The sequence below is a fragment of the Borostomias antarcticus genome (genome assembly GCF_949987555.1).
Source record: "Borostomias antarcticus genome assembly, chromosome: 18".
Taxonomy (NCBI): Eukaryota; Metazoa; Chordata; class Actinopteri; order Stomiiformes; family Stomiidae; genus Borostomias; species Borostomias antarcticus.
This window is the reverse complement of record NC_140251.1, coordinates 6,910,649-6,938,225: the sequence shown is the minus strand read 5'-3', so window position 1 is coordinate 6,938,225 and position 27,577 is coordinate 6,910,649. Positions and strand designations below refer to the sequence as shown.

The following is a 27,577-nucleotide window of genomic DNA, read 5'->3' as shown; positions in this document are numbered from 1 at the left end:
TTGTGAAGTGTATTTTGTTAAAAAGGTTCTGTATCTCTGGGTCGGGGACCCTCGAATTTGGAGTAATTTTCCTTTCACAGCAGAAATTCACACAGCAATACATGAAGTGATCTGATAGATAAATATTTTTGCTCAGTCCTGTTGTCGCATTCCGCTCGCTCATGCCAGACAACAGTCCTTTCCTGCTCCATTCACTTTGCCGTCAAAATAAATCGGTGTCGGCCTAGTTAGGAGAGGCACTCATATTTACAAGTGTCAGATAAACATGAAACTTCACTTACCTAAACAAAAGGGTCTATTTAAACAAATGCTGGGTTTTGAAGCCTCGGCGCTACCTCTGGAAAAATATTCGTCGACAGAACGTGTCTAAATAAGTTATTTAATGGTAGCGCCGAGGCAACAGGACTGAGCAAAGATATTTATCTATCAGATCACTTCATGTATTGCTGTGTGAATTTCTGCTGTGAAATGAAAATTACTCCAAATTCGAGGGAAATGACTGTTGTCTGGCATAAGCGAGCATAATGCGACAACAGGACTGAGAAGGGCTAGAGGAAGGTATTATTATGTTAGGGTTTAGACAGTAACCTGTTTTAGCGTAGTCATGTTTCCATGTTTGATTCTTTTTCTTTCTGCATAATGGCTGTTCAGGTTTAGGTTTTGGAAGTCAACATTTCTCTTGATCATTATGATTTTGCGTGTTCACGTATAATCTAGGGAGGATTGATGAAAATGACTGTTTTCAGAGAAATTAGCCTGATCCTGTTAGCTGTTTCTAATTATGATGTTGACCCCTGAGTGTGGCTGTCTGCTCGAGTTTCTGTAAGAAACGGTGTCCCCCTTTGCATAGACAAACATCCCATATGAGATAAAGATGACATTCCATGGTTGGTACATTCTGTGGACAACAGCAATTGTTGTGGTTAGAGATAGAGACATGGGCGCCGAACCATCGGCTGGTTATCTTGCTACAAGGCCGTAAGCTGCAGGAGAGACCAGACCAGTCCAGACCAGTCTGATCGGGGAAGGGGGCGGGGTGGGGGGGTGGAACGCCCCCGAACCAGAAGAACCGCGCTCGAGCTCAGATGCTTTGATTTGGGTTAGATGTTGGAGAGATTCATTTGGAATACATCAGAACAAAGGGACACTGGACTGTGTGGTATTTGTGAGACATTGGGTGCCGTCTTTTATTGAAATTAAAACACAATGCAGAGCTGAATAAGGACAATAATAAAAAGACAATGAAAGTCAACAGGACAGAGAGATGAAGAGAGAGAGAGGGGGAGAGAAAGTAAGAGAGAGAGAGGGGAGAGAGATAGGGAGAGAGAGAGGCAGAGAGAGAGAGGGAGGGAGAGAGGAGGGAGAGAGAGGGTTTGTGTGAGCGAGGCTTTGTGCGAGGGGCAGACGGCACAAGGTTGAGTTCCTGCACTTGCGGTCGTTATTATCCCTGTATAGTATTCACCCTCTGGCTCCCTCTCTGTCTCTCTTTCTCTCCCTCTCTCGCCCCCTCCCTCTCTTTCTCACCCTCTCTCTGTCTCATTGGCAGGCGTGGGGCAGGCTGGATGTGCGGGGACGGTAGCGGCAGGACGCAGGTCATCAGCCCCACTAAGCCAGGAAGAGCAGGGTCCTAGAGCCCGCCCCTGTTGCCTGCCATGAGGACTTCAATCACCTGTCTGCCAGAGACGCGTGTGAATGGGCGAATGAGAGGCCATTATAAAGCGCTTTGGATAAATATATAAATATACTGTAGGTGCAGTCCATTTACCATTTACTGTGTGTGTGTGTGTGTGTGTGTGTGTGTGTGTGTGTGTGTGTGTGTGTGTGTGTGTGTGTGTGTGTGTGTGTGTGTGTGTGTGTGTGTGTGCGTGTGTGTGTGAGTGTAGGTGGATGGATGGGAGCCAGTGTCTTACCATCACCATTTCTCCGGTGAGGGAGTTGGCCACGCCGGCCACAGACGACTGGCCATCGGCGTCCGGGGGATGGCCTTTGGGGCTGTTGACGAGCTTGTTGACGCTGGGCCTGTGGGAAAGAGAGCAGAGTGACCAGGGCGGGACGAAGGCCAGGCTGCCGCCCGGGGCCTGGGGTTGGCCTGCCCGCCGGGGGACACAGTATGGGGGGTGAGAGACTTCCTATGGGTACGAAACTGGAGCAGGACCGGAGCGACTGGGCGGCTCTCTGACTCATGGTCCAGAGATCATGTGAGAAGCCGATAGAATCTGTCAGATATGGTTCCCAGGCTTCGGGATGTTCAGAGCTCTGTCTGACATTATATTTTTGGCACAATCGGGAAAAGCAACTGTCCGCAGTCGCGAGCATTCAAAATGTCTACTGGCAAAGAAGCAAGTTACCTCCAACATGGGTGACAGATATGAAACAGAAAACATTGGATGTGTGAGTCTCTTCCTGTCCATGGGGTTACACAACTGATACACTATTATATTTTAATGTGCCTGGATTTCCATTGGTTTGACACAAACAGATATAGAACACATCTATATCCTATCCACTCAACACAGAGCAACGAGACAGACACATATAGTGACATTTATAGACAGACATGTACAGCAACATGGTACAGGACCAGACGACTTAAAGACCAGCTGGGACATTTGTCAGAGTGCATCAGAGATGTAGCAGTGTTCAGTGGGAATGGGTATGTTTGATTCGTCTCTCTGTATTGGAACAGGTACTAGTACTTGTGCTTGTGCAGTGCAAGCATTGACTCAGCTGCACACACTGTAGCTAGCTCCGGGTAAAACAAGTATAAATGTGTGATACGTTAGATTAGAGACATTCTGAGAAACAAAAACCTCATAGACCTCAAATCATAGAATAAAAACAGAAACAACCCAAAAGATCAAAATGAGACGAGAAGGAAGAAGAGAGAAAGAGAGAGCCAAGAGGGCCCAGCTAATGTCATGGTACTGGACACAGAGCACTGATAAAGGCACATCGAGAGGTAGAACATGGATACACTGTTAGGCAACACGACGAAGAGAAACGGAGAGAGAGAGAGAGAGAGAGAGAGAGAGAGAGAGAGAGAGAACGAGACAGAAAGAGACAGAGTAGAGGAAAATGAAGAGACAGAGGATGCAGAGTGCACGCAACTGAGGTAGCACACACACAAATGATAGAGAGACCGCAGAGGAGAGGAAAGGTTCCAACCGAGGTGGCACACACACACACAATAGACAGACCGCAGAGGAGAGGAGAGGTTCCAAGACGGAAAGTAAGAAACAAATAGCAAACTAGAGTCAAATGTATCTGTAGAAGAGAGGAAATATTAATAGCATGAACAAAGTGAGGTCACAGAACCAAACGAAACAAAGAGCGAGATATCAACCGACACCAGCACATTAGAGAAACAACTCAGCTGCAAGAAAGGATAGGGGGGAAGAAATCCTGGAAACACAAGAGAGGCTTAGTCAGTCGGAGAAGTATCAAAGAATAAACACAAAAGACAGAAGTATGCGCACACACAGTACTGTTTATCCAACAGCAGACACAGGGTACATTATCTTAAAGAGAGGAGAGAGAGAGAGAGAGAGAGAGAGAGAGAGAGAGAGAGAGAGTGATAGAGAGAAAACTAAATCATGTCCAGAGAATAAGAATAGTCACCGGAAAACAAAGAGAACAACAACAAAAATTGAAAATTAAAGAAAGGTGCGAAACAGAACGAGAGACTGAGGGAGAAAGAAAGAGGTTTAGATATACTATAGTATACACTAACATAATATATATTGTAATAAGAGGGAGGAGTAAATTAACAGGATATACACATTTAGAGTGTTACAGAAGAGGGAGTTCTTAGCAATGAAATGATATAAACTGCGTACCAACTGTGCTTCAATATTCACAGTCTGATTGGCTTCCCCTGTTTAGTGTAACACTCTAAAGGCGTGGGGTTGGGGACACTGGGCCAAAGCACGGATCTAGGCATTGGCTACATGTGCATATTATTACATATGCAAGTAGTTGTCACTCAGAGAGTGAAGGCAATGCCTTGGACAGGCAGGAAACAAGGAGCCTATAGACCGTCTGTCTGTCTGTCTGACAGTTGAGAGGACAGGAAACGTTATGGGCTTTCTGACTGAGAATTGCACTCAAGTTTGGAGAAAAAAGTTTGATAATTGAGGTTGAACTATAGTAATGTGTGCTAATTTGCAGAAGACGCAGACAGAACCAGATACTGACATATACAGTATAGACAGACAGAAACAGCAAGCAAAGCAGGACGGGCAGAGACACATACAGTAGGCAGACAATCACTTTGACAGGCGAGGGAACCAGAGAGAGAGAGAGGGGAGGAGGGGTCTTAACCACTTCTACCGGGAAAAGGAGCTCTTTGTCAATTGGGGATTAGTTGTGTTAAGTTTAAAAAGGAGGAAATTGCTTTGAAAGTGGCCAGTTTATCTGTTGAGTCACATGCTGAACTGCGGGCCGAGGGGTTTGAGGAGAGAAGAAAGAGTCAGAGCCAAATTAACCTAAGCTCTGAGGGAAAACTCAAAAACAAAGAACAGAGATTCAGGGGGCAGAATCTCTGCTGGCACGTCCCTCCTCCTCCTCCTCCTCCTCCTCCTCCTCCTCCTCCTCCTCCTCCTCTCCACTATCGATGGAGAGTGATCGTCTTCAATTATTCATTCTCCTTCATGCTTCATTCAGGGGGGTCCAGTCAGGGCATTCTCAGGTGCATGAGAGCGAATGCATCCAGGGCTTCTACCAGCCGTGCTCTTCAGCAACTGTCTGTCTGTCTGTCTGTCTGTCTGTCTGTCTGTCTGTCTCTCTGTCTGTCTGTCTGTCTGACTGTCTGACTGACTGTTTGACTGACTGATTGACTGACTGACTATCTGTCTGACTGACTGACTGACTGACTGACTGACTGACTACTGACAGTGCAAGAGGCTGGGACTACCCAGGAAAGATTTATATGATACACTGTCTTCCATTAAAGAATTAGACCAGCTAACTGTAACATAATCACAAATATATCCTTATAAGATTCAAAAATATGCTCTGCATAGTTTGACTTGGCTTCAAATTCATGCTGATTCGACTGTATGGAATCGTACTATTGCTGGTCTGTGGTTGATACTAATACTGTCTTCCAAGGAACCTGATTTCACTGACACTGTGGGTTGATATCCAGGATGGGCTGCAGGCCTGCAGCTGCCTTCAGCAGCCAGTGGGGGGCAGAGTGGACTAAAGTTGTGAAAGAGTGATCAGCTTCTCCCACTGCTCCCGCATAGAAAGTGGGCTGTTGGCATAGCAACGGCTCTAGAAACATAGACCATAGATATGGGGATTTGGGGAGGGGGGGGGGAGTTGGGAGGGCAGCAAACAGGCAAACACACCGAGAACAAAGCAGATAAGGTAGGATATATGACAGGTACGGGTGAGAGCCTCGCGGAGACACGCACACACGCACACACACACACACACACACACACACACACACACACACACACACACGGAGGCAGGCGGAGCCACTGTGGGTTTCACCGTGACCTGTGATACTATCCTTTTTGGGTTACCTGACCGAGGGCCAGCGGCTGGAAGAAGAGGGGGAAGAGGGGAGGGGGGAGGAAGACACTCCACTGCTAGGCTGGAGAGAGACGCGAGAGAGACAGCCACCCTCACTCCCCTACACACACTCTTTCACATACCCAGACTCCCCAACCAACAGCAAGAATGCACACATACACACACGCGCGTGCACACGCACACACACTCACACACACACACACACACACACACACACACACACACACACACACACACACACACACACACACACACACTAGGGTTTCTGTTCGGTGCCGGTCCACGTGTCCGGGAAGATTTTAATGTCCCGGACAAATAGAAATTCCGGTCATTATATTAGAGCCTAATATAATGTAGGTGTTTGTTGCGGTGATTAGCTTTTGTGTAGCTTATACAGTAGGCTATATGTCATTTAATGTCTATTTCTCATCCGATATGATTAGATGTGTGCTAAATGCTAGGCTTTCATGATTCGCAGGGACTATAGGCTTCCCTTAGAGGTCCACGGCTGCACAAGAGCCACACTGGGCAGCCGACTGTATAGGTTAGTTTAAGACGTTTATTTCAATTGCATGAATTGGATTTGAGGATGTAATGGGTCATTTTAAGTAGACCTAGTTTATCTTTTGATACCTAGGCTATTTGAACGGACTGCATTGATCAATGCACGGACTCCACATTACTTTAACTGAAGTCTGTTAAGTTTGCTTGGGATTCACAGCATTAATGAGTCATTTTATCAATAAAACTTTGAATGATGTTGATTGTGAAGGCATTTAGCTGCCTATCAAATCATAGCCTAGGCCTACTTATCGAAGGATGAGGTGAACATAACTGTTTATTGAGAAACAATTAAGTAGGCAGGCTGGGCTTTATAAAGAAATACCACAATGCATGTAGTCTACATTTATACAATTTTAATTGAAAAGTATAATAGGCCTACAATTCAAATTGTGCTTAGAGGGAATTAGGCTACTTTCACCGGACATTACCGGAGAGATTTAAATATTATTTAAATATATTCAAATGGTAATTACCGGTTAACGGAAACCCTGACACACATAACAACAAACAACACACACTCCCCTAACCCCATTAGCTGACAATTCCTAAAGTCTGCGCTCCATATCATGCTAGACTCCCTTATTCATTAACTTGGCAGCAGACTGCACGTTATCATAAAGCAGAGAGGAGAAAGTAATGAAACCTTTGTGCTGCGCTTACATAACAAGCACTCCACCGGCTATACATGTGCATTAACACATTCCAACGAGGGTTTCCGGCCCTTGAGTCCCATTCTATCACAAGCCTGCGATGTCACATTCAGCAGTAACTCTTTATTTCATAGCGGCTAATAGCGCAGTCAGTGTAGGCCGAGCTCAAAATGGTGTCATTTATTCAAATTCCGTATTTAGAGCCTGCAACTGAGCCGGAGATGAATGCTACTTTCGCCTCATTCAGACTGAACCGATCGAGGTACTGTAGGATGCGCACTATAATCCAATGGAGCAATTCTTCGGGGGCCCAGAATCTTAATGTTCCCACCACCCCTGAATTCGGCATGCAGACCTCCAATTAGAGATCAGCTTGACTCCGGCTGCCACGACTCCATCTTGCTGCTGCTATAATTCACAGTGCTCTCACACTTTTATAGAGTCCCAGTCCTCTCAGCAAGCTTATCTTCACATCTGAGGGCTCAGTTCAAATAAATCACCCAGCATCTGTGTGGTATTCTGCCAAAACCAAACCAAGCCAGAACATTTTTTTTTATTTTTAAAAGCTCATTAGGTACATCTGCCAATGCAAATCTCCCAGACGTTTTAGACACTCATTAATCTGGAGGAAACTACGCCACAGATGCACCACCTGTTCTGAGGCAGGATGCTGTGTCCCATCGAGATAATAGCCTGTTCTTCTCCTAGAGAGCTATCTCTGAGTGTGTGTGTGTGTGTGTGTGTTTGTGTGCTAGTGTTTACTTGTGGGGTAAAGTGGTTCCTCAAGCCTGTCGTGATGCAGGGATACATCCACAGGATTACAACGCAAGGACTCCGAGCCACCGTCCTCTCTGGAAACCAAGACATAAGCATGTGGGTGTGAAGGTAAGGTACCGCCCCCCCCCCCCCCCCCCAACTTAATAGTCTCTGCTTCCCCTCTCTTCTAACATGTGGTGCACTTTCCCCCCAGCTCCTGGTTATCTACTCCCAACCCCCCTCCCCCCATGGTCTCTCCTTCCTGCTCTCTCAGCACGTGGATGAGCATCCTCTGGCCTGTGAACGAGCGTAGGGGCCCTCACTCACCCAGGGGCCTTAGAGAGAGTGAGAGAGAGAGCGAGAGAGTCCCTCTGGGCTCCTCTGATTGGTCAGGCTTACCAAGCCATGTTAGATCGCCAGAGCAAAGATAATCACATTACATGTTGACATACTGTACACAAAAAACACAAACAACAACATGCGACATGTGACAGACAAAGAACATCACCGGGGACTCAAGTCACTAGTGGCGGTTCGAAATGCTCTTTCCCCCAGAAGCCTTATGCAGAGTGTGTGTGTGTGTGTGTATGTATGCTGTTTTATAATCTGGTCTGTCATATTGGCCCAACATCAAATCATCCCCACATAGCTCTCCTGTCCTATTTAATATGACCTCATCCTTCCCTGACTCACACACACATGGACGCAAATAGAAACATGTACAGCTTGATCTATTAGTCAATAGTCACCCCTGTCATCCGCTGCTCCCTACTCTTCAGACACTGGCTCCTGAAGTAAAGTAACAAGGTTGTCTCACAACTTATGTAAGACCATAATATATTATATATATTATATATATATAGACTGTTGTTCACATGGCCATTAACCCAGGGCAATCTTGGGTCTGTTCATGCAACACTCCAGGCTAATACAAATTATGTTAACGATAACGTTACATTTACCTTATAAAACATTCCAACTGTTCCTCTAGCTCATAAAAACCCTTTGACTTCCTGACAGGGTTAAATAATTGAAAGGTTCACTGGCGAGTGTATTGAGTGTAAAATGTGTAACAGGGACATATTCCACCCACTTCAATTGAGTCTCGCTCCTCATTGGGTCCATGGGGCTGCCAGTCATTCCGGAGAGTGTGGGAGACCTGGTAATGTTATGCTCTCTGGGATTGTGGACTCTCTTTATAGTAATGGGACGAGCGGACTACTATGCGCTCACTGAATCGGAGCGGAAATCCATCCGCCAAGCTCACTGAGGCATTAACGAGCCACTCTAGCACCCTAATTAAGCTGTCCAAGATCCCACATGCCTGCCGTCTGGCCGTCTCAAACGTAAACATCCCGCCGTTCGGAAAGACTAGACTCGCGAAACAACGCTCATTGTCACTGTAAGCATATCAATCCAATTTGTGCACTGTAACATCCTCCTTCCCGGGAGAGCCTCTACTGTATGTGCGTCTCTAATCCCCATGTGAGCGTAGCATTAGCATTAGCATTAGCCCTGCAGCGGCCCTCCCCTTCCCCAGGTCTGACCTCCCATCATCAGGAAACACTGGCCAAGACGTGGCCCCTCTGACCCTGGCCCTCCAACAATGACCTTTGTGTCAAAGACAGAGCGCAAACGGAAATCTATGCCAGTGGACTCCCTCCCTCTCTCTCTCTCTCTCACGGGCCTCGTTCGCCCGCCCACCAGTGTCCCGTTGTGTTTCAGTAATTACGTGTTTGTTTGGCCCGCCTTCAATCGCGGCGCTGCAATAATGAAGCAGCAATATGCCCCGCTGAACACTAACAGAGGAGCGGTCTGGCTCGCTAACTCTCGCCTCCCCGCCACAGAGCTGGCTCTCCCCTGCCAAGGTCTAATTGTAGCGCCGGGCTCTGGATATTTCTGTTAAGGAGACCTTGGGCGAAATGTGGGACACCAGAAGTCAGTTGTGAAGAACAGCTCTCCGTACTCCTACCTGCCTCTCTAGCGGGGAACTGTACAGTATGGTACCTCCACTACCTCAAACAAACATGAATCAAGATCAACCTGCATTCTATGCATCAGAGAAACTATCCGCATACTGTATATATCGGTTATAGGCCTACTGTGACTAATGTCATGGAATCTAACAAGAGAGACATTCTTATCGGATGTAATTACATGGGACTAGTGCCGGTAATTCACTGTGGATCATATCAACACAAAGCCATATACAACCACTATGTGCTATAATGCTATTCATCACCAGTAGCTTGGAGATGGAGGGTGTGTGGGTGTGTGGTGAAGGGCGTGACAGATGGGCGGAGTTAAGGTAGATGATTGACAGAAGGTTGTAGCAGTATGGAAGGAGAGAGTGTGTGTGTGTGTGTGTGTGTGTGTGTGTGTGTGAGAGAGAGAGAGAGAGAGGGAGAAAGAGAGAAGAGACAATGGCCGTTTCCAGCTGGAGGAAGGCTTCTGAGGCCCGTTTAAAATAAATACCAAAGATGTAATTGCTGAAATTGTGGCTAGACCTCTGTCAAGTGAGCACTACTAGGCCAACGGGATGAAACATCCTCCGCCAGTTTAGTTTTTAATACACTAGCCTTATTACTGTACTGTACTGTACGTTACTAAATTTAGCATTTAATTCAGCTAATTACAGAACGGCTAAATCATTCGTTATGGATTCAAATGTATAATTTCTCATTAAACAGCAAACCAAACAACGAAGGACTCGACTGGGATTAGTTTACAGCTGAGGAAGTAGATGGTCTCCCAATGAGCAAGACAATCAAATCATACAGTAGTTTCATTTCAACTCCTACTCCTCTCCTGGAGGCCACCCTGTAGCAGGTCCCGGAGAACCCCCCCCCCCCCCCCCCCCCCACGTCCTCGGCCAAGGTCCACCTAATGGCTCCTGGAAAGGCCCCCTGCCTCCTCGTGACTAGCTCCTTCCCTCTGTGTCGTCAGCTGTCTATATCCAGCCAACCCCACCCCTTTTTACCCTTGGCTCTCTGCTTTCTGTTTCCCCACCTGTGCTTTGCGGCATTCTCTATAAGCCTGTTCTGCTAAGTGCTTACTGTGCTTTGTTATATGATTCACTTAAATATCATACTTAGAGACTACTACGATAGCTAACACATAATGGCCTACCATGTAGGTAACTTCTTTGTAACTATTTGTGCACTCTACTGTTAGTCATATCTATCTTATTAAGTATTTATCCCATGTTTACTGCTCTGTACAGTATATATATCTTATATATATATCTTAGCCAATAGACAAACATTTTCCAGGAGCTTGCTCGATCGTCTCGTTGAGAGAGGTCAGGGAAGAATTTTCACAGCTCACTTTTCTGGCCCCAGGGTGAAACTGTTTTTGTGCTTCCCTCTGGAATATGTAGGAGTGGGACCTATTCCCACACCCCATTGCTCTCTGTGAAGCCCATTGTGTTGCCTCTGTGTTTGAAATGCACTATACAAATAAAGTTTCATTTGATTTGATACTGTTATTTTCACCAGTCCTCTTTTTACAGACCTGCTCACCTGTTTTACAGCTTGCCAGCATGTGTTCAGTTTTGGAGTGAGAAATCAAATGAACTTCAGGTAAATCTGAAAAATACCAATATCGGTATCATGGTAATCCTGACAAAGGTGACTCACAGCAATGTGTTGCGCCATAGTTCCAGTGCCAGATCAGATGTTTTTTCGCTATTGTTTGCTGTTTGATCAGCCCGTTTCAGGTAGGACCCTGGGAGAGCACTCTGCAAACATTAGAAAGCTAAAAGTCATGCTGCGGAGTGTGTGCTGAGAATACTACAGCTCGTACTGATCCTGAATAATAGAGCTGTTATTATTAGTCATGGGATCCTTGTTTCTGGCACATTTAGAAGAACAGCATGCTGGGTGAAAAGAGATGTCCAGTGATCCGTCTCTCTGTGAGTCTCTTCAGTAGCCTGTCTCTCTGAGTGTCTTCAGTAGCTTGTCTCTCTGTGAGTCTCTTCAGTAGCCTGTCTCTCTATTAGTCTCTTCAGTAGCCTGTCTCTCTTTGAGTCTCTTCAGTAGCCTGTCTCTCTGTCTTCAGTAGCCTGTCTCTCTGTTGAGTCTCTTCAGTAGCCTGTCTCTCTGTGAATGTCTTCGGTAGCCTGTCTCTCTGAGTGTCTTCAGTAGCCTGTCTCTCTATGAGTCTCTTCAGTACCCTGTCTCTCTGTCTTCAGTAGCCTGTCTCTCTGTGAAGGTCTTCAGTAGCCTGTCTCGCTGTGAGTCTCTTCAGTAGCCTGTCTCTCTATTAGTCTCTTCAGTAGCCTGTCTCTCTGAGTGTCTTCAGTAGCCTGTCTCTCTGAGTGTCTTCAGTAGCCTGTCTCTCTATTAGTCTCTTCAGTAGCCTGTCTCTCTTTGAGTCTCTTCAGTAGCCTGTCTCTCTGTCTTCAGTAGCCTGTCTCTCTGTTGAGTCTCTTCAGTAGCCTGTCTCTCTGTGAATGTCTTCGGTAGCCTGTCTCTCTGAGTGTCTTCAGTAGCCTGTCTCTCTATGAGTCTCTTCAGTACCCTGTCTCTCTGTCTTCAGTAGCCTGTCTCTCTGTGAAGGTCTTCAGTAGCCTGTCTCGCTGTGAGTCTCTTCAGTAGCCTGTCTCTCTATTAGTCTCTTCAGTAGCCTGTCTCTCTGAGTGTCTTCAGTAGCCTGTCTCTCTGAGTGTCTTCAGTAGCCTGTCTCTCTATTAGTCTCTTCAGTGGCCTGTCTCTCTTTGAGTCTCTTCAGTAGCCTGTCTCTCTGTCTTCAGTAGCCTGTCTCTCTGTTGAGTCTCTTCAGTAGCCTGTCTCTCTGTGAATGTCTTCGGTAGCCTGTCTCTCTGAGTGTCTTCAGTAGCCTGTCTCTCTATGAGTCTCTTCAGTACCCTGTCTCTCTGTCTTCAGTAGCCTGTCTCTCTGTGAAGGTCTTCAGTAGCCTGTCTCGCTGTGAGTCTCTTCAGTAGCCTGTCTCTCTATTAGTCTCTTCAGTAGCCTGTCTCTCTGAGTGTCTTCAGTAGCCTGTCTCTCTGAGTGTCTTCAGTAGCCTGTCTCTCTGTGAATGTCTTCAGTAGCCTGTCTCTCTGAGTGTCTTCAGTAGCCTGTCTCTCTGTGAATGTCTTCAGTAGCCTGTCTCTCTGTGAATGTCTTCAGTAGCCTGTCTCTCTGTGAGTGTCTTCAGTAGCCTGTCTCTCTGTGAATGTCTTCAGTAGCCTGTCTCTCTGTGAATGTCTTCAGTAGCCTGTCTCTCTGTGAATGTCTTCAGTAGCCTGTCTCTCTGTGAGTGTCTTCAGTAGCCTGTCTCTCTGTGAGTGTCTTCAGTAGCCTGTCTCTCTGTGAATGTCTTCAGTAGCCTGTCTCTCTGTGAATGTCTTCAGTAGCCTGTCTCTCTGTGAGTGTCTTCAGTAGCCTGTCTCTCTGTGAGTGTCTTCAGTGTGGAGGGTTGGATGCACAGAAAGGCCAGCGGAGGCTCGGGGGCACGCAGACAAATACAAATAGCCCTCAGTAGGCGATGACGTACTGCTCAGCTCCAACTCCAAGGCAGAGACATTTCCAAGATGAATGAAGGTGCTTATTAGAACCCGAAGGACAATTGACTCTCTGTGCAGACACGGCTAGCCACATTGGGGATTCTCTTTGATTAAATGTTAACGTTTAACATTCTGTACATCCAGGGAAGAGGAGACTTCACAGACTTGCTCAGGCTACCACATTCCACGTTCGTGCAGCTGCACAGATATGGAAAACTGAACCTACAGTAGATCGTCATAGACCCCAGGTTCTAAATATCTCGGTCACATAATAGACTGGTTACGTTATTCACATGTACTGCAGGGTTGGGCATTGTTTGGATTTTAACGATTCTGATTCCGATTCCGATTCTGCTTTTCGATTCCGGTTCTTAACGTTTCTCGATTCCAGTTCTTTGAGGGGTGGGGCCAAAACAGGTCACGATTCCTTTGGAATTGGAATTTTGAGCCAGTTCTTGATAACCAAACCTATCCACATGAGGAACAAGACCAGACGAGAAAAAGGTTCTCCGTCTCACCGGTCCTTTACAGTATGTCACTAGCCATGTTTCCATCCAATTGTCAATCGAATTGTGTGAGGATCGCTAAAAATATGAATGCGAATAAGCCGGTGAACGTGCGTTTCCATCTAGAGCTTTAAATCGGATAAAGCATTTATCACAAAAGACTTTTATCGAACAAGAGAAAATCCGATGAGATCGACAGTACAAACTTTTTGTCGATTTTCATGATTTTTTATAGAATTTTACTGTTTCCATAAGGCGTTTTTAATTCGATATAACTTAATTCGCATAAAACGTGTGGATGGAAACATGGCTACTGATATCTTTAATTTGTCGCGGAATCAAAGCAGGGTTGAAGCAGCTTAATTGGACTGTGGGGGAAATCACACACGTGCCGCAGCAGCCCTGAGCTGGCCTGGAAATGCGACTTGCAGCCATGGCCTCGAAACACAGGCGCAATAAATCACAGCTGTCTTTCACTGTGCAGCTGAAACAGAATGAAGCAAAACAAGCAGCGCTCTGTGATGTACACTACATGCCAGATCTCTCCTCGTTATGAGAGACACATCCTGTTCATCTGATAGAGCCGAAGAGAAACATGGAGAGGGGCACTTTTTATATCTATCACAACATAAAAAACTGACTGAAATATTTATTCCGGTGAGGACTGGGAAGATAGACTGGAAGTCTGTTTACCCTAAGATGTCTGGGTATGTGTGTGGGGTATATACAGTATGTTTGGACTTCTTTGGTGTGTGAGGCGGCAGGTTGAGGAGAGGTCTATTTATAGGAGCGTGTTTACGTAAGTGACTGAATGTTCTGGAATAATGAGGAGTCTCCAGATTCCTGGCTGGAGCTGGAGAAACGGAGGGATGGAGCGATGGGACTCGGAGCAGCAGAGGGGGATTGATGGAAGATAATGAGGAGAAAAAGTGGAGGAAGAACAGATGAAAAAGAGAAAGAAGAGAATGATTAAAAGGAAAATAGTATGTGTGTGTGTAAGTATGTGTGTGCGTGCGTGTTTGTTTGTTGTACCCTTGAAAGATGTGTGAAAAATAAAATGATGCCACTGGTCCATTAATTGTGATTGTATACTGACTGCACCTTTAGTATGTGTGTCCCTGTATGTAATTTTCTCTATGTGGACATGAATAAATTGTTCAAATGTGTGTGCATGCATATGTGTTTGCGTGTGTATCTGTATTGTGTGTGTGTGTGTGTATATATATATATGTGTGTGTGTGTGTGTGCGCGCGTGTTATGTTATGTTATTTTTTTTGTGTGTGTGTGTGCACGTGTGTGTGCATGTGTGTGTTGGGGGATGGAAACAGAAGAAGAATCAGCTGAAGACAAGAAGAAAGAAATAGAACAGATGAAGAATGATAATGGCAGGATGGGAAGCCATGGCAGGAAGTGAGATGTAATTAGCATGATTGGTAAATATGCAGCACTGGCTTGAGAAAGCACTTCCTAATAATGTGATTGGCCCATCCATATCCTCTGATGTGAGTGGCCGAGCCATTTTCTCTCTAAAACATCAAATAGCTGCTTCAGTGACACGGAGGTTGCAGATGAAACTTTCACTGGAAGGATTTATGAAGTCATTACTGGTTTACAACTAAAATCTAAATTGCTGTGTCACTTTGCTCGGTCTACCTCTGAGTTTTTAAGCATTTCCATCCTCACACCGCAGCCTCAAGAGTCAACCCTTATCATCCCGCCTCAACTGACAGCATAAAAACCTGCTGCCATTGTGCCTAGACACCCAGGTATGGGAGCCAATATCAAATATCACCTTGAGTGCAGTGACTCATCAAGGCATGACACGCCTCTGTGCTCGCAGCAAGAGCTTCTGGGTACTCAGATTACTGCACAGCCTAACGCCACCTGCCTAGCACTGATCCTGCAATCAACTCACACCTTTTCACCCGCCAACCTCCCCACCCCCCCTCCGCCCCCATCCTCTCGCTCACTCATTACTCTCACACGTTGACTGGTACCTCTTCTCAGGAGGGGGCTCCTGATTGGCTGGTGCTGTCTGGGCCGCCTCCTGCAGGTCGGGGATATTGGCAAAGTCGTCTTGCTCGGCCAGACCAATGGCCAGAGACAGAACCACCATCTTCCCTTCTCTGGCGCCGCGCACGGAGGAGGAAGAAGAAGAAGAAGAAGAAGAGAGAACGAGGAGAAGAAGAAGAGAGGAGACAGGAAGAAGGAAGGGAGACGGGGGTCGAGGAAATACAAAATAAAAGGATGCAAGGAGGAGTCAAGAGGACGTGGAACGAGGGAGGAGAAGAAAAAAGAGGTCAGAGACAAGAAGGTTTATAAAGGGAGAGAGGGGACAGAAACTCACAACATCCCAACAATAAGCACTCTGATCCAGGGAGGGATATCAGTCATGGATGAAATGCCAGCTCATTAATAATGGGCTAATTACAATGAAGTCATGATTGCTACAGCTACCAATACTCTCACGTCAAACGCAGTACGTGGTTGTAATAAGTAATTGATGCTTTTGTTAATGAGTGTGGTATTCATCAGCTAACCAACAGATACTGTACGCACACACACATACTTACTGTACGCACACACCTACTGTACAGACACACCCACACGTGTGCATACGCATGCTCGGGCTCACACACACGCACACACACCCACACACTGCACAGTCACACGCAAACACACAGCAATTTATTCAGTTATTTAATCTCTGCCTTCTGCCCTCCCTCAAGACTCACCTTTCTCATCCTACAGTTAAGATTGAATTAAGCCTCATTAAGAAGATCTGGACTAATTGTTTCTATTTGAGTGTCACGGTATCCTGAGGTGCTTGGTGTGTGTCACCGTTTTCTGGGTCACTGCTCTCTCACTCTCTCCCGCATTTCATCTCTTCTTTTCTGCCACGATCCCTCTCTAAGTCCCCTCTCCTCCGCCCTCCCCCTCCCCAGACGCTGGCGCCTTAACCGGCTTCGTGCTCTCTCTCCTCGCTCCTTTCCTCCCTCCCTCCCTCCCCGCTACCAGACAGAGATCGACTCTTTAAGCCCTCCGCTGTGACTGTGCTGACAATACTGTACCTCCACCCCCCAAAAACACAGCAGCTCACATGATGCACGACATTAACAAATATCTCAAAGTTATTAAGATATATATAAGATTATTATCTTATCTATATCATCTAACTTTAATAATAAAATAATAATAATAATTCATTTTATTTATAAGGCGCTTTTCCTTGTGAAACAAATCTCAGAGTGCTGAACTCTACATATACTGTATACTGTCGCTTACTCTACAAGTACAGTATACTGTAGTTCTTGCATCGAATGTGCGTCTTAGATGATGTTTCATTACCCCCTCATCCTCCTACCCAAACACCTCACATCTCAAAGCTCTGGTTTAATCTGGTAAATATCATGATTAGAATATATAATCCTCCCTCGCCCCCATCTCTCATTAAATACAGCATGGACATTTACACTCAAGAGAATATTGGCAAAGCACTATAATGAAAGCACCCACCCAGCACCAAGGCAGGAGAGGAGAAATATTACAGCGGCATTAACTACACTAACATTAAAACATTGATTTCAAGCCAAAAAGCCAGAGGAGCAATGAATCTCTAAAGAGATTCATTTAGATTCATTTCAATCTCTAAAGAGATTCATTTGGTCAAATGGTTCTCAAGGACTGCTATCTGTGTCAATGAGATCTCCAACAGATTCACTGAGCTGTGATTCACTTCACTCGCAGGGGGAATCTGGCCAGGAGTGAAATCAAGAGTCTCTAAACAATGTCTATAAAGCTTAATTTATACTCGACAAATGTCTGTCGACAGAAAAAAAAAGTCAACTGACATTTAGCATTTATACTTCAGCGAAGTGTCTGATCACCTCCATGGTAACTTGCAGACGCGTGGCTGTGGCTATCTAGCTGTCCAATCACATCTGTGCTTTAGGAAGTTTGGTAGGTGCTAGACACCCGGTACATAATACTAGCACTGAAAACCAATTGAAGGGACATGAAACGTGTCACACCTTGAGAGTGTCCTTCTCCATTTTCTTCACATCCCTCCCCTCTCCCTCTCCCTCCACCCCCCACCCTCTTCTCTTTGGCCTGTAGTAACCAATCTATCGTGGGAGCAATGGTGCTGTAGACAGAAGATCAATTTTTCAGGGTTAACATGAATCTACACTCACTTGCTTAACCCTTGTGACTTTACTGATGCGTAGTGACATGCACGCAGTGATATACACACACTCGACACACACTGAGGACACAGGATGGCTCTCGAAGCAACCCGGACAGAGAGGAACATTTCGAGAGTTAATAATCTGTAAATTATGTATCCTGCTCCATCTCCCTAAAGCTAAGAGTATTTAAGAGTCCCTGTCATTTGAAGGATATATGCAGTGATAACATCATGCAACGGAGCAGGGTGGTATGAATACCAAATACATCATGACTCTTTGTGACATCTTCTCATGAATACTGACAAACACCAGCAAAGCTATGCATCCTGTGCAGACAATCGCAGACGGTCGGCCCGACGCCATCCAAACAGATGTTCCTGTTTAGCAGAGCATAAAAGCACTTAACAATGTATCACTGAGCGGGACTGAAAAAGTTCACAGTATGTTCAACTCACTCATGCTATGGATTTTTCAATTTCCTATTTTTTTAATTTTTATTAGTGACATGATACAATTCAGCTTGAAATTAGGGGAGGAACTGCCCTTGTCTGACAGATTGCATCAAGCACTCTAAATTGAAGTATTTCTGTAATTAATTCCATTGCATGGGCATGGCTAATACAGAGCCATAATATTTCCTGGAAATATCGGAAAGTATCATTGCTGGTGATCTATTCAACCCTTCGGATTTAATATCCGGGATTTAAAGGGATCATAAAATGTATTAAGTAAACAAAATGTGCTCTCCCACTCAGAATAAAATGAACACAATCCAATCTTGTTAATATCACTCTATACGAGACTGAGATGACATGGGAGGGTGGATCCATCTCCCCGTCTACACACTCCTACTCAGGGCTCAGGGTTGACAGACAGCCTCTCTTCCCCAGATCTTATTTACATGCATACATACATACATGGCTGAAAAGTTCAACCTCTGCCCCCTTCATCTGGCTCCATCTTCTTTATCATCATCATCATGGTCTTCGTCAGGCAGAGCCGGTATTGGCCGTGCGGCTGCATGATCTGAAGCAGCTCTGAATCTTGATGAGAACATTAGCCTGCATCGATACAGTAGGGCTGTGCTGGAGGTCATTTGTCAATGTGCATGATATAAATCCCATCTCTCTCTCACACACACACACACACTAACAAACAAGCGTGTACACACACATACACACAGGCGCGCACGCACACACACAGAACCACAAGTATCCTGTGACACCCTCTCATGAGTAGATCAGTAATATTCCTCCCTGAACTTCAGAGGCTCCGTCAAGAACAAGAACACAGGAGAAGTACGAAAGACAAAAACGATAAATCATCACAGACAAACAGGGTCAAGGGGTACAGAACAGAACACCACAATACCAAGACCAGGAGCTAGTAGGCAAAGAACACAGCAATAATAATAACAACAACAACAACAACCAGTAGATGCTGTAAATCTGTAACAACAGAAAGGATAGGACAGCTAAGCCAGCAAGAGAGACAGGAACAGACCACAGCAACGTTACTGAGGGGGGATGAGAAAGGAAGAGAGACTCACAGGAAGGACTTCATATCCAGGCCTCGGTTTCGGATCTGGCCCATCATGTAATCCCAGCTGCCCGGATCGCCCGCTCGCGAGCGCCCTCGTCCTCCTCCGCCTCCTCCCCTGTACCGGGCGCCGCCGGCCCCCGCCGGGCTCCCCCGGACCCCCCGGGGACCCCCACCGCCGCCCGCCACGCCCCCTCCACCGCCGCCGGGCTGGCCCGGGGCGGTGTGCAGCTGGCCCAGGCTCAGGGAGGTGGGCGGGAACTGGCCCAGCCTGGGGGCGGGCGGGTGGATGAGGGGCTGCTGGAGGCTCTGCTGGCGCAGGAGGGTGCGTGGCCGCTCCGGAGCGGACGACGAGGGTGGGGGGGGGGGGACGCGCTCAAGGGTGGCCGTCAGGTCCCCGAAGCTGGGTGGACAGAGGAGCAGGGAGGGCAGGGAGGGCCGGGGGCGGCAGAGGAGGTTCGGCCGACGGAGGAGGAGAGGAGGGGAGGACGAGGGAGGGGAGGGAGGAGGAGGGGAAGAGGAGGATGAGGAGGAGGAGAAGGGGGGGGAGGAGCCACCACAGAGATGGGGAGAGAGAGAAGACGAGAGGTTGGGGAGGACGGGAACGGGAGACGTGGGGCAGCGCGGCGGGGCCGCGGGGGACGCCGCGCGCGCGGAGGGGGGGTGGCCGCAGAATGGAACGTCCAGGGAGGGAAGTGACGTCAGCGGGAGGAAGGGGGAGGGGGAGGAGCGAGAGACCGAGGGAGGAGGAGGAGGGGGGGAGAGAAGGAGGAGGAGAGAGAAGGAGAGTGCCGTGAGGCAGCAGCAGTAGCAGCAGTAGCAGACGTAGCAGTAGAAGGAGCAGGCCGCGTGGTCGACGGTGCGCGCTGGCCCGCGTTCCTCACCGGGCTGCCTGGGCGACGACGGACAGCCCTGCTGCTCCGCCCCCTGCTGCTGCTGCTGGGGGCGGGGAGCCGGGCGCGTTTGGCGCGCGCGTGTGTGGGACGAGGCCGGTTTGTTGCGCGCGGCGGGCGAGGCGGTTCGCGTGGGGGTCAGCGGGCGGAGGTGCACCGTCCGTATGGGCGTGGAGTGCGCGCGTCCGGCGAGGCAGGCGAGGTGTCGGGGCGTGTGCGGCGCCGAGAGCCGGCCGCCGCCGCCAAGTCGTCCCGGTGCCGAGGGCTTTTTGGTCTGATGAGAGATCCCCATGTCCTCGTCTCTGCGCTCGCACCCTCTACTGACGCACTGGAACATTAGCCTCGCATTCCCTCTCTCTTTCAATTTTTTTTCCACGTTTTAAATAAATGCTCTACCCCAAGAGACGTCCAAGCAGCCAACCAACTCTATCTATCCGTCCCTCCCTCCCTCCCTCTCTCAAGAACTTATTTCCCACTCCTTCCCTCCTCAGATTCAGTTCAGTTCGCACACTACCTTTTTCACGTCGATTCCCTACTCCAAACAATTTTTTATCATTGTGATGTGAGGACGATGTTGTCCTACGCAGTTGATCGTTTTAAGATTGTCAAGTGTACGGTTCTTTTAAATGCAGGTGGTTGAATCCCAGATCGCATCTCTTTTATGTTTTCACGACTCTAAATATATCCTCCTCTTGCAGAGATCGCTGTGTAATCCAGGGTATCAGAATTAGGTCGTGCGAGCGCGATGCACATGGGCTCAGTACAGCCATTTCTTTGCTTTGCATCACATTAGGTGACTCCCTGGGACCGGACGTAAACTGTCCAGCTCCATGTCAATCTGTTTGAGCTTTGCCAACTTAACAGGGTAAAAGGGGAGTCAAAGTAAGGTCATATAAAAGTTATATAATTGAGAGGTGCGTGAGGTAAAATGTAGGCTTTACAGAGAGAGATGGAGGCGGGAGAGAGAGAGAGAGAGAGAGAGAGAGAAGGAGGCAGGAGAGAGAGATGGAGGTAGGACAGGGAAAAAGAGAGATGGAGGGAGGAGAGAGAGATGGAGACAGGAGAGGGGACAGATTAGAGAGAGAGAGAGGCAGGAGAGAGGACAAATTAGAGGGAGAGAGAGATGGAGGCAGGAGAGGTAGAGAGAGAGAGGTAGGAGAGAGGACAGATTAAAGAAAGAGAGAGAGGGAGAGAGAGATGGAGGCAGGAGAGGGAGAGAGAGAGAGGGAGAGACAGAGAGAGGGAGAGAGAGATGGAGGCAGGAGAGGGAGAGAGAGAGAGGGAGAGAGAGAGAGGGAGAGAGAGATGGAGGCAGGAGAGGGAGATAGAGAGAGGGAGAGAGAAAGAGAGGGAGAGAGAGAGATGGAGGACGGAGAGGGGAAAGATGAGGGAGAGATACAGTAGGAGGAGGTGACGGAGGGAGAGACAGGGAGAAAATGGGGTGCGAGACCCAACGCTGGAGACACAGGCAGCCAGGGCCTGAAAATAGAATCCAATTACAGACAAAGAGAAAGATGAGAGGAGTGGAGGAGGAGTGTGGAAGTGAAGGAGCAAATGTGAGGAAAGAGGAGAGGGGAGAGAGCGCATGACGTGAGGCGTGAACGAAAGGTGCGAAATAAGAGAGAGAGCGAGGAACCAAAATTAACCGCCTCATTTATGATGTTGGAAATAGGGCCTAAACACGTCATTTAGAACGCATGGGGGGGCATGTGATACTGCGCCCCCCCCACACACAAACACACAGTAACTTAACTAATTGGTGAGCTCAAATGCAAGGAGTCTCATTCCATACTGGGCCATGTGGGGCGGCTGTAGCTCAGTTGATAGAGCGGGTCGTTCAGTGATCGAAGGGTCAGTGGTTCGAATCCCAGCTCCAACTGTCCACATGTCGAAGTGTCCTTGAGCAAGACACCTTACCCCAAATTGCTCCCAATGAGCAGGTTAGCACCTTGCATGGCAGCTACCGCCATTGGTGTGTGAATGGGTGAATGAGAGGCCATTGTAAAGCGCTTTGAGTACCGCTAAGGTGGAAAAGCGCTATATAAGTGCAGTACCATTTACCATGTCTTCTCTTGGTGAGAAACATACAGTACAGTATGTACGCACAAAGTCCTCTCAGTACAGTTGTGCAGTATTACTGTCTGTCAGTACTGTTGTATTACATTCTGTCATTACAGCCCTATTACAGTCTGTCAGTAGTTATATTATATTCTGTCAGTTCTGTTGTATTAAACTCTGTCAGTACTGTTGTCTTACAGTCTGTCAGTACGGTTGTATTACAGTCTGTCATTACAGCCCTATTACAGTCTGTCAGTACAGTTGTATTACAGTCGTCGGTGTGTGAAAACCTGTGTTCCAGGCTCCACTATTTCATTACCTATAGAATGCATGTTCACCTCAGTGCGACGTTGTGAGCCGGGTTACTGAGCGCAGCGTCGGGTCAGATGGCGAGACAGACGGCGAGACGGTGTTGTGAAGCGGCTATCGTTAACATCCCCGTCTCCGACACGCTCCCCGCAGTCATCGCACCTCCCAGAGCCCACACACTCACCTTGACAGCTGGGCCCTCCCCCCCCCCCCTCCCCCTCCCTCCCGCTGTGCTTTTGCCAATGTCATCGCTGGTTACCACCACAACCCCAAAATCAGAACATGACACGGGGGATAGGGGACAGCGGGAGGTTATCATGGAGTACAATCAAACAATAACCATGCATTTTGTATTTCTAGAATGGATAAGTAAGCCATGTTTTGACAGAGAGTTGAGGGGCCCGCAGGCCTGTTCTCCGGCCCCTGGGTCAGACTCACTTGCTGGGCCTCAGTCCTCCGGACTGTACGTGGCTCTGGACCGTCTGCCACTTGCCGGCCCGGCTGCCCGCGCCCGCCAGGCTCTTCGCGCTGTCGCTGTGACAGTGCCCCCCCCCGTCGTCCCCCAGCCCCCCCGCCGCCGCTGCCCCCCCCTTCTGCCCCCCCGGCACGGCCCCGCTGGGAGGAGGGAGAGAAGGTAACACACGCAGACGGAGAGAAGAGGAGGAAAGAGACAACGACAGAGAGAAAAACAGAGAGAAGGTTGAGCGGCCACATGTCGGAGGCGGAGCAGGTCAGTGTGGAGGGTGGGTTGGTGCCGGGGGCGGGAGGGGCTAGGAGTCCAGGTCAGGAGACGACAGGTGGGTGGAAGAGGAAGAGGAGAGTCTATGGTCCGGCGTGGGAGAGAGGGGGAGAGGGGGGGGGGGGGGGGGGGGGGTACCAGCCAGGAGTCTCTCTCCCGGGGGCTGGAGGAGGAGGGTGACCACTACTGCGGCTGCATTCACACATAGCTGTTAGAGTAGGAGGGAGGGGGTCGGGACATACGTGTTTAACTCTCAATTTACTGAAACCGCACTTTGACCTTGAAATGCGCCGTTACACAGATTCGTACTGTGAGCAGGAGTCAACTGTGTGTCTGCCCGGGGAACAAGCAAACCGACCAATCGGGACCCTGCCTGAGGGGATGCTGGATTAGGCGATGTCGGCCCGTATCGACGGGGTGAACGGCAATCACTCAAAGTGAAAGAAATCTAGGTTTTTATCGATGAAAAGGTCAAAAGGTACAAAACACCCCACCCTAGATAATGGCTACTGCTCCATGAGAATATAATAATATCATGATGAGAATTTTTCACCGCTATGTCCACAATGGGCTATGTTTGGTGTCACTGTATTAAGTCCTGTTTGTTTAACTAATGCGATACAGATATCTGGTAGGAACTCAGCCTTTCACAGCCCCATAGAGGGTCATACCATCAGTGGGATGCAGGAAACAGGTGTCTGAGATGAAATCAGCACCCGAACTCCAATGAACACGAATGACAATGGTGATCATCAAGAAGGAAGCACAGGAGTGCCCTCTTGTGACATGACCATTAATAGCCTCCATCCCATTGATGCGCAGCGACTCTCTCAACACCTGCACCTGGCTGCCCGCCCTGGGAGAAAAGGGGACGGGAGCTGAGGCAGGAGGGGGGCGGAGTCAGTCGTCCGCCTGTGGAGGTAAACGGGAACAGCGCTTGGTGAACGTCCCTCTGAAGGTCACACTCCTACTGTCACATATAATCCTGACCAATTGACTTGCCCGAACACAGTCACACAGTCTCCGCGGTGGCAGGGGATCACACAGCGAGAGACATGGTCACTGTCGGAACTGCAGGCCTCATTTATCCGTCAGTGTGTGTGTGTGTGTGTATGTGTGTGTAAGGAGGTGTGTACTAGAACACCATCTTACAAACACAGCGTTATATTGTATGCACATGAAAGGCAAAGACCAAAACTCATCCAGACTGCTGACTTGATATTTTACTGCGTGTGAACAATCTGTTCATTTGGTGAAAATTAACGTTATACGACGTTACTCATGGCATACGTGTTAAAAACTAAATACTGACAGCATAACTATATCGAGAGAAAACATCTGTTCTTGTTCAGATTAAAAACAACACGAAATGCACTGATAAATGATTTTGGCAAATAAAACGCATGCCATATCACCACGACGATTAACCAAAAGGTCATGTCATGTGCTTTAGAGATATTAATCACATACAATAACAAGTTCAATATGGATAAATGCCCCCTACTGACCTTCAGAGCCAGGGCAATGTCAATAAATCCCTGAAGGCCATGACACTGGTCGTATTGTAGAGTTCACATGCTTGATGAATGAGGCCTACAGTCACTATAGAGATTGAAATCTGCTGATCTCAGGAGAATCCAGCGAGAAAATCATTTCACTAATGTCTGCTTGCTACAGTGTGACCTCTGGAGTTTAAGTTAATAGTATGGCATGGGGTGGGAGGTCAAGGCCCCATTCATCCCCCTGTCTTCATGAAAATCCTGACTAATGAAAATGATCACTTGAGTCGTAACTTGTGAACACAACTTATCCACAATGATGTGTTGGTCAAGGCTTTTTTTTTCTTCTCCATGAAAACAAAGTCTTCTGTGAGAACAGAGAAAAGAGTTTACTTTAGGGTTCATGAGATCAGCAGCCACCATCTATAGGCACAGCTTTCATCCAGTAATCCTGCTGCAGTACCACAGTCCAGCATATCCCCAGGACCCAGCACCTTCCTAATCCCACTGGGTTCCCCTCTCCCCAGGCTATCTACCAGACAGAGCCCTTAATGGTCGGGTCTAGTCAGGGTGAACAGACAGCTTAAAGGAGAATGCTCGTTTTTGACAACCTGGACCTTATTTACGGCATATTATAAGACGTTTCACTCACCGAGATAACAAGCGTTGCCCCAGCACGCTGTGCGCATGCGTGCTGGAGCAAGTGGGGAAGCAATTTTGTTTCTAAAGATCATATTACAGAGGCATGTGAAAAACCACAACAAGCCCTCGCTCTATGTAAGCACAACAAGCGATTCATAAAGACAGATTGATGAAAACAAATGTTTCGCGGCAGAAAATATATTTTTTAGAAGCTGCATTCTCAGTGCCCCGTCCGCCGCCATTACATGGATATACTTGGCTCGCGCTGGATTTTAAATTTCTTCTACAGGCCTCCAAATTACACCAAAGTTATCTCAGTGAGTCAAACGTCTTATAATATGCCGTAAATAAGGTCCAGGTTGTCAAAAACGAGCATTCTCCTTTAACACTAAATACTACCGTCTTAATGCCCAGAGGGTTCTGTGGGTAAACTACTGTAGTTCGGAATGTACTAGACGACACCATACATCACTATTCATCATCCATAGCCTTGCATTATAATTATGTAAGCAAGGAATAACCCAGGCTGGCTACAGAAAGGGTTGCCAGGTTCAGGCCGGCTGGCTACAGAGAGGGTTGCCAGGTTCAGGCTGTTTTAGTCAGGCCTGATCCTACAGCTACGGCGGAGTGTACATCCAGTTCATAGAGAGGTTGATGAGGATCGGAGAAGAGCGTGAAGAACACACGACGGCACACCGTAAAAAACACACACACAAGAAAGAAACACAGGCAGCACACCAGCAGCAGGTGCAACGGTCAACCCTCCATTAGGAACACTAGGTTGGGGAGGGGTCTGTTCATACAGGGAGGGGAGGGAGACAGTGTGTGTGTGTGTGTGGGGGGGTTGGGGGGGGGGGGTTGGGGGAAGCAGAGGGGTCGGGTTAAGGTGTGAGCTGGTTATTTGGCGAGTGAGGCTATGAGGGGTTGTCCGTCTCCATGGTTACGCCCCATGGGAGAGAGGTGGGTTAGAGGTTAGTGGTGTTACTGTAGTTTCGACCAGCAGGGCTGCAGGGAATGGGGGGCATTCCAACATGGACCTTTCTTTCCATTAAAGGTGAGAGGAGCCGTATGTTAAGAGTAGCATTAGTCTTTTTTTTTGGGGGGGGGGCTCTGCTATTTTGCTGTGGTAATAGTTTAATATCTGTCATGGGGATGCCCATAATGTGCTTGTGTGACATTTACTGCCCTCGCGTGTCTTCATCAGATTACGAGTAAGTAATCATCAACAGTGATAGTGTGCGGCTCCCTGTGTGTAAACAATGAGCAATGATGATGTCGTCGTCAGCTAAATCCACCAACGGTTACTATAAAAACACGGCACACTGTCGTCCGTGCGATTGTCATTGTGTAGCGTTTCTGTGGATTGTTTGGTGACGCCTTTAGGCGTGTTATCCCTGCACGCTGAATTGAAATTCACCCCTAAAGCGTAAAGCATTAAGAATCATTTTCGCTGCAAGGGAAAATGTGGGAAGTAGTGTGGGAGAGACAGCAGATAAACCAAACACTCGATACACTACAGTGCTACACAGTCTACTGTCAATGAAATACCGATTCAGGTTCATCGTCCCTCCGTGCTAACGGATGGAGAGCGAGGGCTTTTACCGGGACAGGGGGAGAAGGGGATGGGGGGAGGCTGCCCCCGCCTCACTACAGCCCTGCTCACGGGGAAAGGGGGAGGGGGGGGGCTCTTACCGGCCTTTGACCAAGACTCACTTGAGCGTGAGGCGCTGATCTCCATACGGGACATAGGGACAAATGTTTAGTACGAACTCCTTGGGCGGATAGGAGCTCCACCTCTGCTGCACTGTGCTGCTGTCATTGTTATTCCAAAAGTCTCTGTCTAGATCGCTGCGGCCAAAGAGAGAGATAGGTCAGAGCAACACAACCGCGGGCAGCCTGGGGGCGCCACCGAGCGCCAGCTGACTGCCCGGGCCGCCGTCTGGCCAGGGAGGGGGGGGGCAGGCACGGCTCCTTTCAGAGGTGATGCAGAGGCTTGGTTTCAATGGGTGGGGGGATCTGAAAGCTGCACCTGGTGGATTTTTTAAACAAAACAGGTTTCATTTCATTCCATTTACAATTTGTTTGCCAGAGCTTGTCAAATTGTCAAAGAGTGAGAGATAGAGAGAGAGAGAATCAGGGAGAGACAGACAAACACAGAGTGAGAGAGAGAGTCAGAGAGACAGAG

At 47.9% G+C, this 27,577-nt stretch overlaps 1 protein-coding gene across 1 annotated transcript in view; it reads right to left on the bottom strand.

The window, feature by feature from the left end:
* The window catches only part of syt7a (synaptotagmin VIIa), a gene marked incomplete at both ends in the record, with an annotated part of 89,671 nt that overhangs the window by 5,658 nt on the left and 56,436 nt on the right, over positions 1 to 27,577 (bottom strand). The window contains 4 exons of the mRNA XM_084452930.1: positions 1,911 to 2,019; positions 15,524 to 15,652; positions 19,263 to 19,655; positions 27,106 to 27,240. Of these exons, the coding sequence (XP_084309056.1) occupies positions 1,911 to 2,019; positions 15,524 to 15,652; positions 19,263 to 19,655; positions 27,106 to 27,240 (766 nt within the window). The remainder of the gene's footprint in view (positions 1 to 1,910; positions 2,020 to 15,523; positions 15,653 to 19,262; positions 19,656 to 27,105; positions 27,241 to 27,577) is intronic.